This window comes from Salvelinus namaycush, chromosome 8 (assembly GCF_016432855.1).
Source record: "Salvelinus namaycush isolate Seneca chromosome 8, SaNama_1.0, whole genome shotgun sequence".
NCBI lineage: Eukaryota > Metazoa > Chordata > Actinopteri > Salmoniformes > Salmonidae > Salvelinus > Salvelinus namaycush.
In genome coordinates, this window is record NC_052314.1 from 53351669 (window position 1) to 53367190 (window position 15522).

Genomic DNA, 15522 nt, shown 5'->3' on the forward strand with positions numbered 1-15522 from the left:
TGTCTCGACCTCTGAATGCTCAGCTATGAAAGCCAACTGACATTTACTCCTGAGGTACTGACCTGTTGCATCCTCTACAACTACTCTGATTATTATTTGAACCCGCTGGTCAACTATGAGCGTTTTAACGTCTTGAAGAACAAACTGGCCTTAATAGCCATGTACTCTTATAATCTCCACCCAGCACAGCCAGAAGACGACTGGCCACTCAGAGCCTGGTTCCTCTCTAGGTTTCTGCCTTTCTAGGGAGTTTTTCCTAGCCACTGTGCTTCTGCATCTGCATTGCTTGCTGTTTGGGGTTTTAGGCTGGGTTTCTGTATAGCACTTTGTGACACCTGCTGATGTAAAAAGGGATGTATAAATACATTTGATTTAGTTAAGCGTTGAGTTAGATAACATAGCTACCTCAATTGTTAATTCAAATAATTTCGGTGACTTAATGTAACGTAGACGCTGGGAGTCTTGAAGCAGGTGGTAAGTTTAATATAACAAGTACCGATGCAACGTAGGAGTAGGAGTCTAGACAACAGAAACAATACTGCCTGGGGAAAAAACCCAAGGGAGTACCAGATAAAGGAAAGGTAATGAGTGAGGTAATGGAGTCCAGGTGTGCCTAATGATGAATTTGTAAATTAAAGAGGAATTTAATAGCACAAATAAAAAGGAGTTTCCCATCTCCCCATTAAGAGTATTTCTGGTGCAGCACAGAAATGCCCTTATCCAGATGGTGTGACAAAGGCATTTCCTAACAGACCTGCTAACATTCTTTGTTGTTACTTTTAAGGTTAGAACCAACTTGCAGTATCTACAGCAGGCAGAGACGTGAGAAACCTTTTGTCGGCCAGCTCAGGGACAAGCTACACTATTCGCATCCCTCATTAATAATCAAACTGCTGAAAGACAGGTGTTGGGTGTAGTTTTATAGTGCACCACGGAGAATGTGAAAGGTAAGTCCACAACCTTAAAGGCAGGGTGTGGACAGACAGGAGAGGGAGAACTGAGTATTTTCTTTTCTATTATAATTTTGGGCTCCAAAGGAGAACTTTAATACATCGTGGTCATACGTTTTGCCATAGCATGCCAATTACCTACAGAAGGTTTTTATGTCACGACAGCTGGAAAAGCGAAGGAGAGGGACCATGCACTCAGGTACAAATAAACTTCACTCTATGATTAACAACTCTGCCCTCTTTAAAGAATGGGATTCTCACTTTTTCCTTTTTTCTCTCCTCTCCTTGTCTATCTTTTTTTACAAATGCGTATTTTTCTGGATTGTGTCCTTATTACAGCTGGGGTTTTGATCAAGTCATAGAGCTGGTAATTTGATGTATTATTTATTCACAAAATAAACGTTGTACTGTTTGTTACATACTGTATGGAGGGTATCAAATAAGCACGGTCAGTCAAGGCAATGGGTCTCGACAATTGGTCCCCTTCATGCTTAGTAGAAACTGTAGGCAGCTAACTTGTAAATCAGTTACCCTTGGTGGTGAAAGTGAACGCACAGATAATGTCATACAAGTGGACAGGCTGTAGAGGCAAAACCTACGTCTTATGCTTACTGGTCTATTCTCTCGTTTACGAAGTGGAACTCAAAGTATCATTCAAATACATTGTGATATTCGGATTGCCATGAATCTACCGGATTACCAGAAAATAACAGGCGTTTTGGTTTTGCAATAACAGGAAATCAAGGGAGAGGAACTATGCACTCGGGTACAAATTAATTCCATTACACTGTATGAGTTGCAGCCTTCCTATATAAAATGTATAGTAATATGATGGTTCTCTAGAATTGAGAGTTCACGTATCATAGAAGAATGGTGTCCTACTCCCCTCTTTCCTTGTTTTAATCTTGACATTATGATTTTTGTTGCTTGTTTCCCAGTTTCAGGTTAGTTTCTGATCAAAGATCATGTGCATAGAGATGGTGTTTTAATTAATAGTTTATTAACCAATTTAACAAAATAAGGATTACGTTCGTACAGCGTTTTATGTTTTGTTCAAGACTTTTAGTCCGTTTCAATATCTACTGTGATCAGTGAAAGTCACATGATTGTTGCAACATTGTCTGGTAGTCATTTTATTGCCTTTTATGTGGGTTGAAGTTGGCATGGCAATAAATACATGACACTGTCAGACACACTGTCCCATCATCTGAAATTCCAAAGTGCATAATGTAATGCCCTGTTTTGTAGAGATATTTTTCTAACACACATGAAACTGTGTTCAAATGATCGTTTGATTGATATATACATTTAGCTGGTTAATGTAACAGTGTTGTTGTCCTGTCTCTTCAACACAGGGGTATTTATGAGGGTGCTGATACTGTCAGTTGTCACTGATCCTATCCCAGCTCAAAACTCTGGTAAGAATGTTTACAAAGTATTTTTGAGTAAATAACTATTCTTCCTTGTCCAATGTAACAACACTGAGTGCATAAACAGGGCAAAGTGAATGATAATTCTTCATTGTACATTCTTCTTTCTGTTACCCTTTACCCCAGAGATCTTCACTTTGGTGGTCCCTCATGGTCCGATTTTGACCCGGATAAACGCCTCCATCTCCCTACCTTGTGAACTCTCACCTATCTTCAGTGCAGAGCCGTTGGAGGTGCGTTGGTACCGGCCTGGTAACTTCAACCGACCTGCCTTGTTATACAAGGACCACAGCATCCAGGCATCTGTGGACCCCCGGTACTGGGGCAGGGTGTCTCTAACTGGGGGGCTGGAGAGGGGGAACGTGTCCCTGAGACTAGACAGGGTCACTTTGGAAGACAGGGGCGAGTATGTGTGCCGTGTCAGCAGCGAACAGTGGTATGAAAAGGCCAGTGTGTCCCTCACACTGATTGGTAAGGAGCAGAGGACTATGTTTCTGCAATTAATGAACCTGTAAACAAACATAACACGTGATGTAAACTTATTTATGGAGAGATACTGTACTTTTGGTGGGAATCTAGTTCAGAATCAAACTACTATTGCTCATTTTGTTGAACTTGTGAACAATTCTGGAAAATAGAACAAAACTTATAATAGTCCTATCTATTTTTGGGATTGAACTCCCTATCTTTCCAATAGTATTAGGTGGTATCCCAGTTTTGTCTCTTGCTGAAGCAAGAGGAGGAGGAGGCCAGGTGAACGTTACCTGTTCATCAGTGGGCTGGTCACCACAACCTACACTCACCTGGAAAAACAAAGAAGGCGCAGAGCTCAGAAATGTACAAGAAGTACTCTACACACATGGTAATAACATTACTTGCAATGATAAAATAGAAATTGATGTAAAATGTTCATCTCTCTCTCTCTCTCTCTCATCAGATTCTCAGGGCTTGGTGAGCGTAAGTAGTTGGCTGCTGTATTCTCCCTCAGACTCCGATTGGCTCTCCTGTACAGTCTCTCTGTCTGAGGAGGAGGAGAAGGAGAGTAGAATCCTGCCCAGAGCTCCAATGGACGGTGAGAATCTCAGAAATCTTAATCAGCATCTTATCATTTAATATCTTAGTCAATGTAACACAATAAGTTCATTACACCCACAGAACAATCAACACAAAAACATGTTGTGAAATGGATCTTGGGCTTTTCTACACGGACCCCTACCGGAATAAATTGATTCTTAAAAGATAGAGATCCGGTCTGAACGGACTCAAGGACAACCAGACCCTGTCCAATCCAATCCGAGGGAAGAGGCAAAAAATAAGCATTTAAAAAATCGCTGTTGTTAACTGGACTGTTAAAGCGCGATGGAGAGAGAGAGGGTGTGTGTGTGTGTGTGTGTGTGTGTGTGTGTGTGTGAGAGAGTGATGTGGGCTACAGGCAGGGAGAGAGAAACACCAAGCAAGTCGACGCGTGCTAGTTAGACTAACATCTAGCTGCCATAGATCTTGGTCATTGTAGCCGATCCTTCTCATTTACCTTTTAATGCCTTCATTTTAATTCCATCTTCCATTGATTAGATACAGGTGACAAAACTCATCTGAAGGTAACCTGGTTAAACATTTTTAAGGAAGGATGGAAGTAGTTTTGTGGCAATAAAAAAGCGGTTAAGTAAGGGATAAATGCCTCCGTTCTGTACATTACCTTGGAAATAATGGACGACGCAGCGGGACGAGCTGGAGCCAAACGTTATTTTTCCAAGGTAATATAAAGACATTGAATATCACTTTTCTTTGGCAACTGCTTATACCACAGTTGCCGAAGAAAACCATATGAAAGCACACATTTAGCGGTATAAATACTTTTTTTCATTTATATTTTTATTTTCCAATTTATACTTTCTCATCTTTTGGTTGCTAGTTCTATAACTTTGTGGTAAATATGGTCTGCATGTGTAGGCACTTATTGTTTCATGATTGCAAGGTGTCCCAATATCTTTTCCAACTGTCCCGTTATCGGATTTTAAATGACCATTCTAGAATGCCCTTCTAGCCAATCAGAAACGAGTATTCAACAATGCTACTTTCTTATATCTCCTAGATACATTACATATTAATAGTGGAACTGATATAGCATATAGTATTCCTTATGATAAAGGATTTTGACTGTCTATTTTGCCACTTGTGAATGTGTTATTTAATGCATTTCTATGGAAGCAGGTGGCCTTGCGGTTAAGAGCGTTGAACCAGTAACCGAAAGGTTGCTGGTTCGAATTCCCGAGCACACAAGATGAAACATCTGTCTTAAACATAAACCTAATTGCTCCTGTAAGTTGTTCTAGATAAGAGTGTCTGGTAAATTACTAAAATGCATATGGGCTATAGTAGAAAATGCCAACTATAATGCCAAAAAACTATTATAGTGCTGCTTTGATGATTTGTGATTGGCCGGCAACAACGACAAGCTTCATACACCACTTACGTGAAAAGAAAGAGCAGCAGCATCAATTGTACATTTTCACTCTCTCTCTACGGCACCAGTCGAGTTCGGGTCTGTACGGGTCCTCACGGGCAAATCGGGCAAATACCCGAGATCCATGACAATTAGGTACATCCCGGCTTTTCGGGTACAGGTGGACCGGTGAAGACCTCTAATATGTTGTCTTGAGTTACTGTATCTACCAAAAGACAACATCATAAACGTGGGAAATATGACTCAATTCAGATTTTAAATATAGTTCTTTTTTGTATGTAAATTTTAAGTGGTTTGATAAATCCTTTGTACAGGTCATTGGAGTCTTGGAGCCTTCATCACGACCCTGATTATTTTACTGCTAGTCGTCTTTACTGTCATTGGGCTCTTCATCTGGAACAAAAAAACTGGTATGTCAACAAGCTAACACACATTCATTTAATTGTGAACAGTGTATTGATGGTCTATTAATGGTAGAACGGATCTTAATAGGGTGAGCTAGACTATTCTACTCCACAACCATATATACATACAACACCTGCTCATTCAAGGGTTTTTCTATATTTTTTGAATATTGTACATTGTAGAATAATAGTGAAGACATCAAAACTATGAAATAACACATATGGAATCATGTAGTAGCCTAAAAAGTGTTAAACAAATCAAAATATATTTTATATTTAAGATTCTTCAAAGTAGCCACCCTTTGCCTTGATGACAGCTTTGCACACTCTTGGCATTCTCTCAACCAGATTTATGAGGTAGTCACCTGGAATCCATTTCAATTAACAGGTGAGCATTTTTAAAAGTTAATTTGTGGAATTTCTTTCCTAATTAATGCGTTTGAGCCAATCAGTTATGTTGTGACAAGGTAGGGGTCGTATACAGAAGATAGCCCTATTTGGTAAAAGACCAAGTCCATATAATGGCAAGAACAGCTCAAATAAGTCAAGAGAAATGACAGTCCATCACTACTTTAAGACACGAAGGTCAGTCAATCTGGAAAATGTCAAGAACTTTGAAAGTTTCTTCAAGTACAGTTGCAAAAACCATCAAGTGCTATGATGAAACTGGCTCTCATGAGGACCGCCACAGGAAAGGAAGACCCAGAGTTAACTCTGCTGCAGAGGATAAGTTCATTAGAATTACCAGCCTCAGAAATTTCAGCTGAAATAAATGCTTCACAGGGTTCAAGAAAGAGACGCATCCTCAACATCAACTGTTCAGAGGAGACTGACTGAATCAGGCCTTCATGGTCGAATTGCTGCAAAGAAACCACTACTAAAGGACATCAACAATAATAAGAAGAGAATTTCTTGGGACAAATAACACGAGCAATGGACATTAGACCTGTGGAAATCTGTTCTTTGGTCTGATGAGTCCAAATGTGAGATATTTGGTTCCAACCGCATGTCTTTGTGAGACGCAGATGATCTCTGCACGTGTGGTTCCCACCGTGAAGCTTTGCGGAGGAGGTGTGGGGGTGCTTTGCTGGTTACATTGTCTGTGATTTATTTAGAATTAAAGACTCACTTAACCAGCATGTCTACCACAGCATTCTGGAGCAATATGCCATCCCATCTGGTTTGCGCTTAGTGCGACTATCATTTATTTTTCAACAGGACAATGACCCAAAACACGAAGCCGGTTTAGAGAATGCCAAGAGTGTGCAAAGCTGTCATCTTGGCAAAGGGTGGCTACTTTGAAAAATCTAAAATCTTAAATATATTTTGATTTGTTTAACAATTTTTTGGTTACTAGATGATTCCATATGTGTTATTTCATCGTTTTGATGTCTTCACTATTATTCTACAATGTAGAAAATAGTAAAAATAAAGAAAAACCCTTGAATGAATAGGTGTGTCCAAACTTTTGAATTTTTTCAAGTTAGACCGCATTGATTAATCCCTAACATCCATCCATATCATTGACAATATGTTATTTGGTTTTACATTTACAATATCTAATTTTCCTCCTCCTGGAGGGTTTATCAGACCCTCAACATCAAGGGAAAAGGAAAATGCAGATGGTATTAAATGTTGTCTAATAATTTAGTTGCAAATCCTAACTTCCACTTAAATCAAATTATCACCTAGTCATGCACAGATGTCAATGGGAGATTTTGTGAAAGTTTTACTTAAGTGAAAGTTAGGATTTGCCCTTTTATAATATTAGGTTTGATGATAACATTGAAAACATCCCTGATATAAAACATTACATTTTAACAAAGTAAGATTGCATGACCTACCTATATTAATATTAGTGTCATTGCATTTCAGATAAAACAGAGTCTACGGAGAGGCCAGGTATGACTTCTACAGTATATGTTTTACTATTGTGTGTACATATACACATATTATAACATGATTTTTAACCTATTTGTTTTCTTATTTTTTTGTTTTCTTTTAATAGAAGAAACAGCTCTTGTCAGAGGTATATTTTGTTAATTATGTAATTATATTTTTATTTAACATTGCTAAGGTAACTTGACTGAGCATTAATTGTGTTTTGTGGTGAAGATGTTTGTTGATTATTTGATGTACATTAGCAAAAAAATGTGTGTCATTTGATTAGAAATTGACAAAAATAAGTTTAGAATGAAACTCAGTAAGGTGGGGTTCGAATGAAAGATATGTTCTATTTTCAAACACTATTTCTTAGTATGACACTCCGTTTATAATACATCTCCATGTGAAGGTGATCAAAGTCAAGCGCCAAATGGAGGTACTGTTCTATTATAGAGTCCTTAATTGAAATAATAACAAAGCGGACACCCCACCTCTGTTTTTGTAAAAAGCTGAGGGGTGGGCCTGGAGAAATGTAACCACTCTCAAGTTCATACACAGAGCTATGGACGCAAGGACTGACCATCCATGATATCAACATTTTAGGTTTAACCTTGCCAGGAAACCCAACGTTGAATTGTACTTCAGGCAGAAATGAGCATTTGAATCAGGAAAGTTTCCTCTCATGACCTCTGCATGCCAGAATGTAAAATATAAATATATTTTAATGTACTTTTACGTTTGTCCATGCGGTTGGCCCTTTTGGCGGTGGAAATGTGAGACAATATATCCACAGGAAAGTCGAATTACTTTCCAGCTGAAATAATATATTTAATACAAATATTATATACAGTTGAAGTTGGAAGATTACATACACTTAGGTTGGAGTCATTAAAACATGTTTTTCAATCACTCCACAAATTTCTTGTTAACAAACTATAGTTTTGGCAAGTCGGTTAGGACATCTACTTTGTGCATGACACAAGTCATTTTTCCAACAATTGTTGACAGACAGATTATTTCACTTATAATTCACTGTATCACAATTCCAGTCGGTCAGATTACATGCACTAAGATGACTGTGCCTTTAAACAGCTTGGAAAATTCCAGAAAATTATGTCATGGCTTTAGAAGCTTCTGATAGGCTAATTGACATACTTTGAGTCAATTGGAGGTGTACCTGTGGATGCCCTGACCTCAATCCTACAGACAATTTGTGGGCAGAACTGAAAAAGTGTGTGCGAGCAAGGAGGCCTATCAACCTGACTCAGTTACACCAGCTCTGTCAGGAGGAATGGGCCAAAATTCACCCAACGGATTGTGGGAAGCTTGTGGAAGGCTACCTGAAACGTTTGACCCAAGTTAAACAATTTAAAGGCAATGCTACCAAATACTAATTGAGTGTATGTAAACTTCTGACCCACTGGGAATGTGATGAAAGATATAAAAGCTGAAAAGAAATCATTCTCTCTAAGATTATTCTGACATTTCACATTCTTAAAATAAAGTGGTTATCCCCACTGGCCTAAGACAGGGAATTTTTACTCGGAGTAAATGTCAGGAATTGTGAAAAACTGATTTTAAATGTATTTGGCTAAGGTGTATGTAAACTTCCGACATCAACTGTAAATGTCCTAAAGCAAAAACACAGCTGATTTAAACTAATTGCATTTTTAACTGAAGACCACGATTAGTTGATTATTGGAGTCAGGTGTGTTAGCTGGGACTGGGGCAAAAGTGTGACACCAATCAGGCCGCTGAGGACTAGAGTTGCCCAGGCCTGCGTTATCTGATGAAATTGCTTTAGAAAAGGGGCACAAGATAGCATTGATGTGCCATCCTGGATGAGCTGCAATACCTGAGCCACTTGTGTGGGTTGTAGACTCCGTCTCATGCTACCACTAGAGTGAAAGCACCGCCAGCATTCAAAAGTGACCAAAACATCAGCCAGGAAGCATAGGAACTGAGAAGTGGTCTGTGGTCACCACCTGCAGAACCACTCCTTTATTGGGGGTGTCTTGCTAATTGCCTATAATTTCCACCTTTTGTCTATTCCATTTGCACAACAGCATGTGAAATTTATTGTCAATCAGTGTTGCTTCCTAAGTGGCCAGTTTGATTTCACAGAAGTGTGATTGACTTGGAGTTACATTGTGTTGTTTAAGTGTTCCCTTTATTTTTTTGAGCAGTGTAGTTTAATATACAAGAGACAAAATTCACAAATTCTACAGCACAAAGGCAGAGCCATGTAAAACAAACAATGACTCAATACTCCATGCCTTTTGGGAATGCTTTAAAGTCCAAAAGGTATGGGCGGAGTTAGAAAGTTGGCTGTCAGAAATATTTGAAAAGAAGAGGTGAGCCGCACACTCTAGAAGCTCAGATGCAATAATTTTATAACCAACATTTTTGACAGACCAGCTGTCTTTATTAGGGTATAATGACAAACACTGCGGGTCACTAGTTTATATACTTTGAAAGGACACACACAGGTGTCTGCAATCATGCCCGGGCGTGGCCCGATCTCATTGGTTGATTTACAGATATAAATAGAACATATATAAAATCATGAATGGATAACATACGATAATACATACAATTTGGCGACATAGGCCAATAAACATTTACAAAAGCAAAATAATCACAAGAATGGCTTCAGATCAAAGTCGACATTAAATTAAAGATCCAGGTGGCCTCTCGTTTACAATGTAAATGTACTTTTTTTTTTCGATCTGTTTGAATATTTCAAGACATGGCATATGAGTGCAGTGAGATACCCGATGGGTTGGACGATACTTTCCTCATCAATTATGTTGAAAAAACGTATAATTAAAAACTGGAAATCAACCAATCCTCCATCATTAACACAATGAAAATGTAAAAAAAGTATCTGAATGTTGAAAGTGTGTGGGCGACAGAGAGAAACAAAAGGGTGCAGTTTGAGGCCATGTGGTGGAGAGTGATGCGGCTCTGGAGATGGCAGTTTGAGCAGGTGGATCAGGGCAGGTGTTATGTCATTGATGCACATTGCATCTGCATGTGCAGAACCATGTAAACACTTGCACGAGCTTGGCAAGTATGCGTGCGTCTCGTGCATTTAATTTTTATCTTATGCGCTTGCTTCCGGTGATAAAAATGTAAAGCTCTTCCAGCGCTTTGAAAAGTTGATGTAATTATAGTTCTGTGGACCAACCACATGGACAACCGGTAAAGTACGTTTAATGTACATTCTGGCTTGTAGAGGTCATGAGAGGAAACTTTACTGATTCAAAAACGAATTTCTGCCCTGAAATATAATTCAATGGAATTCAACATTGGGTTTCCAGGGAATTTTTAACCATGTTTTGAGGCTATACATTTTTAACCGTGTTCTGAGGCTATATATTGTTTAAAAACATTGGAGTTAAACAAACTTATATTTTGTGCTCTGATGTGGTAAAACAGTTGACCTAAGCTCATGAGGCATTTACAAGTTATAGTCTTCAAAAAACAATGGGTATAAATCAATACTTTATAAGTAACAAAAATGTATGTAGCAGCTAAGGATTCTATCTTTAACTCAATTAGTCATTTATCATGCATTGAGCATATAGATAGGTCAATATGGTTGATTATATCAATAATAAACTGTCAATAACCATATGTTTTACTCATGCAGAATGTGGTATGCAACCTGCGAAGGAAACTACTACACAGAAGAAATGTGTCCCAAAAGGTACATTTATATTGACATACCTTTTCTTTATTTAATGTTTTTTAATCCGTTTTTTAGATCTTATTCACCCCACAAGCACAGTCATTCAGGGTTAATAACATTTATTGAAGAACACCCATAAGAAGAAAAGGTGGTACAACCCAATATCTATTTTCTGTTGATAAGATTAGCGGCTAAATGTTTCTCTGATTTGATTTGTTCATTTGCAGCATGGGGAGAAGTGAAGAGATTCAAAGGTAGGACACATGAATAAAGAACTAACATAATATCATTACATGGCTGTACCTTCAAGTAACATCCATATCAGCAAACCATGTGAGTGAATGAACCAAATCTTAATCTCTTTTTTTTAGTGGACATCACTCTGGACCCAACATCTGCTCACCCTAACCTAAACGTGTATGCAGGTAGAAAGAAGGTTTATTGTAGGGACTCAAAAGTAACTGATGTTCCCACAGCTCTTCATGTCTTTAGTGAGGACAGATTCAGCTCCGGACAGTCATACTGGGAAGTGAAGGTGAGGGAAGATTCCATTTTTAGCAAAGAGAAAGAGTCATGGTATGTTGGAGTGGCCACAGACACAGCAGTCAACAAAACTGTGGTTGTCCCCTTAACCCCTGAGAATGGTTTCTGGGTTTTAACATGTGAAAAAGAGAAAGGTTATTATGTCCATGCTGACCCTCAAATGCCAGTATCTGGAAACGAAAGCCCTTTAATATTTCTAAGCCTATCAGAAACAGGAAAAGCAATTCTTACAACACTTGGAGTTTTCTTTGATTGTGACAAACAGATGCTTTCCTTTTATGATGCTGAATCAAAGGTACATCTTTACAGTTTGTTTAACATTGTGTCGTCTAACACATTCTTAGGTGTATTCAGCCCTGGGTTACGTGGCAGATGTTTAACAGTTCAATGACTCTGGATGACAAATAAATAAAATCCAATTGTAACACTCTGAGACACTAACAGGGAATTCAACTGCATAGAGACATTATACATGAAATGTGAATTTACTACCTGTAGTGAGATCATTGATGTATATCTGTAATAAAAGTTTTGAATACCAACAACACTGTTGATTTCTGTATTGTGTATTGACATAAATTAACCAGATATTGAATTAATGTCATTTGAAAAACTCCTGTGCAACACCTCCTCTCAGTGTTCTATTCAGTGCATTGAACAGACTGAACCAGGATGCCACTAATGAAACAGACTGACATACCCATACAATTGTGCATCAACTGACATAGGAGACTGAAGTCTGCTTTTCAGCAACATTTAGTAAATAAGTAAGCCTTGGGGGTGTGGTTTGATGGAGAGGAGATTGTGAAAGTACAGAGAGTCAGACAAAAAAAGGGAGTTTACGGGAGAGGGAGAACAAAGTTATTATTCCCACTCTTCTGTTATTGTTTGTAGAATTCACATGTGATATTTCACATTTAGTAAACAGAGGCGTCATGCCCATAGGGGGCACAGGGGCACGTGCTCCCTCAGATTTGTATTGTAAATAAATCAAATTATACTACTAGCCACCTAGCAGTTTTATTAAGTTGGCTTTAACTAGCCCACAGGTTCCCAATCTCCCAACCGTATAACTAGCTACCAAGAAGCCATTTCAGGCTATTAATCAAGTTAGAGTAGCTATAATGGCCGCAAACAGCCTTGTTTTACTAACAATAATATCTGTGTCAATATCATGAAATTAACTTGCTAACAACCTGTTGTCGTACTTGGGTGGCTGTTGTCATCAACCAGAAACTGGAAACAGGGTATGCTGTCATTTGATTTTCTTAAGTAGAAAATAAAAGACTTACTCAAAATGATGGCGCCGTAGCGTCCATTTTCACTGTGGAAGAGGCTGTATCTATGTTGGTTGGTGATATGGATTCGGACACATCCTTGCACTTTGAAAGTGATGATGTCAAGGTGAATGAAATAAGTAAACAGCAGCTATACAGTGCATTCAGAAAGTATTCAGACCCTTTGAATTTTACAGAATTGATGAAATTTTTCTCTCTCATAAATCTACACACAGGTGTACTCCAATCAAGTTGTAGAAACATCTCAAGGATGGTCAATGGAAACAGGATGCACCTGAGCTCAATTTCGAGTCTCATAGCAAATGGTCTGAATACTGTACATAAGGTATTTTTTTAATAAATTAGCTAAAATTTCTAAAACCTGTTTTCACTTCATCATTACGGGTATAATGTGTAGAATGAGGGGAAAAAACGATTTAATCAATTTTAGAATAAGGCTGTAACGTAACAAAATGTGGGAAAAGTCAAGGGTCTGAATACTTTCCGAATGCACTGTATGTTTGGTGCTGTTGATGTTTGCTGCTGTGAAACTTGGGGAATGGCTCTCAGATTAGCAAATCCTGTAATGATAATGTGGTTGGCACAGGCGAGCACATCAGCGGTGAAGCAGGAGCTTGAATGATTGCTCTCTGTCTCATGGAAATATTTTAGCTGTACATAGTCATCTAAAAAGTTGCCACATAGCTAACTAAACTTGTTTCTACCAATGTAATTCATATGGTAATGACCCAAGCTGCTTGCTATATACAGACACCCAGCTAACAAGCTACCGAAATGGAGATTAGAGTAGTTTGTGTTTAACTGTTGGGCTTAGGTCATGGTTTGTCATGTTTGCTAGGTACAGATATTCATATACTATACAGAAAACAGTGACTCATCACCTATATTTGGTCTTATATAGCAAAATTTGAAATAGTTTTTTTTTTACATTGGTTAAAAGTAGAGACTCAGAGCTACAAAATTGTACACCACACACTGCATTTTTTGAGGAGCAATGGGAAAGTAATTATGCTTTGAAATTTGATCACCTTGTAAACTTACTGTTGAGAAAAGGGCTTTTGAGAAAAGGGCCTTTGAATATTTTGGTACCTACTGGAGAGCTGTCACGATCGTCTTGAGGATAATGAGTGGACCAAGGCGCAGCGTGTGAAAAATACATCTTTTATTTGAGACGAGTGAAACACGAAACGAACACTTATAACAAAACAAAACAACCGTGAAGCTACAAACGTAAGTGCAATACAAAAGCTACAAACGTTCTACATAGACAATTACCCACAAAACCCAATGCCTATGGCTGCCTTAAATATGGCTCTCAATCAGAGACAATGAACCACAGCTGCCTCTAATTGAGAACCAATCTAGGCAGCCATAGACATACAAAACCCCGAGACAAGACACTGACCCATTTAACCTACAAACCCCTAGACAATCCAAAAACACATACATTCCCCATGTCACACCCTGACCTAACTAAAATAATAAAGAAAACAAAGAATACTAAGGCCAGGGCGTGACAAGAGCTCTCCTTTGTCTACACCCATTCAGCATTGTTCACACCCTCTTAAGCCAGCCCCACCCATCTCTTTAAGGATTCACATGTGAGATCATGTGCTAAACAGTGAGTAGTATATAAAAGACTAAAAGTGGTAGTAGCCTACAATAAGAAAAAATTCCAGATAAACAGAAAGTGTCCAAATATTTTATAAATATTAGATGACGCTTACCCAGACACACTTGTCTAAATTGATGGGTCATATGAAAGAAATGCTATAACCCCCATCCACATCCAGTGGTGGAAAAAGTACTAAATTGTCATAAACTCAGCAAAAAAAGAAGCATCCCTTTTTCAGGACCCTGTCTTTCAAAGATAATTTGTTTTCCTATTATTTGACAGCTTAGTGGTCATGTTAGGGTAGATGCCCGTGCAGTGGAACTCATATGATATATAGTTGCAGTGACATTTGTTAACATAGCCGGCTAATGGTTGTTTATTTGATCCTGTTTCTACCGATGCCATTCCTTTGGAAACCGTCCCAGCTTCGTAACTAATCAGCTAACATTGGCAAACCCTGTGGTTAGTCTGTCAGGCAAGAAAACGAGAATACAAGGCAACATTATACTTCGCTCGCGATGCTGTCACTTGATCATCTCGAAGACAACCAGCTAACTCTGCCCATCGAAATAGATGAATAATTATTCTAAACCTGTTTGGCTACATTTCACAGTGTCGTCGTTGTAATCTTTTACTTTCAACATTCTAAATAAATAAGCAATAGCTGGTGTGTTGAATCTGTAAACTGTTGTGCCACATACTTTGACATCTTACCATCTATGAAAAGTCATCTGACCATGAGTCTTGAACCCTAAATAGCCCTAAGAGGTGATTATTAGGAAGATAGTATGTGTATGGTTGAGAAAAAGAGAAAGGAAGAGAGGGACAGTGTGAGAGGGAGAGAGAGAGAATGATGATATTTCTGACCACTATTGTATCCAATTTGTTGCGCAGGTCCTCTCTCCCTCTGTTAGTCCCTACCTCTAGTATAGTGAAAGCGAGGGAAGTGATGTGGAGAGGCAGGGCTCTGATGATCGGAGGGATAGAGATGTTTTGGAGTGAGGTGGGGAGGAATGGCACAAGAGAGGAGAGTGGAGGGAGAGAGAAAGAGGAGAGTGAAGAGGAGGGAAAGGATAATGGAGGGAGATGAACATGGAGAGGAGCAAGTAGAGGGAGAGGTGGGAGCAGAGGGAGAGGAGGAGGAGGAGGGAGAGGAGAAAGCAGCATCTGGAGAGCACACCCGAGAGGAGGGCCTACATTTCGATGGAGTGCACCTGCCCAAAGTCCCACCATTCAACCT

General features: G+C 38.8%; 1 protein-coding gene across 7 annotated transcripts; it reads left to right on the forward strand.

The window, feature by feature from the left end:
- Window positions 1-23: 23 nt before the first annotated feature.
- Window positions 24-11916, forward strand: LOC120052828 (butyrophilin-like protein 2). Of its 7 annotated transcripts, XM_038999998.1 has the most exons (12): window positions 288-947; window positions 1077-1149; window positions 2306-2368; window positions 2507-2851; window positions 3078-3242; window positions 3318-3452; window positions 5159-5254; window positions 7124-7150; window positions 7257-7277; window positions 10788-10844; window positions 11054-11080; window positions 11198-11916. In XM_038999998.1, exons 2-12 carry the CDS (start codon window positions 1104-1106, stop codon window positions 11758-11760), a joined length of 1545 nt encoding a protein of 514 aa, XP_038855926.1. In that variant the 5' UTR covers window positions 288-947; window positions 1077-1103; the 3' UTR covers window positions 11761-11916. The 7 variants fall into 7 exon arrangements, with proteins under 7 accessions (XP_038855930.1, XP_038855926.1, XP_038855929.1 ...); XM_039000002.1 differs by lacking the exons at window positions 288-947; window positions 1077-1149 and adding an exon at window positions 24-54; XM_039000001.1 differs by lacking the exon at window positions 1077-1149 and having other exon boundaries at window positions 289-947.
- Window positions 11917-15522: the final 3606 nt, after the last annotated feature.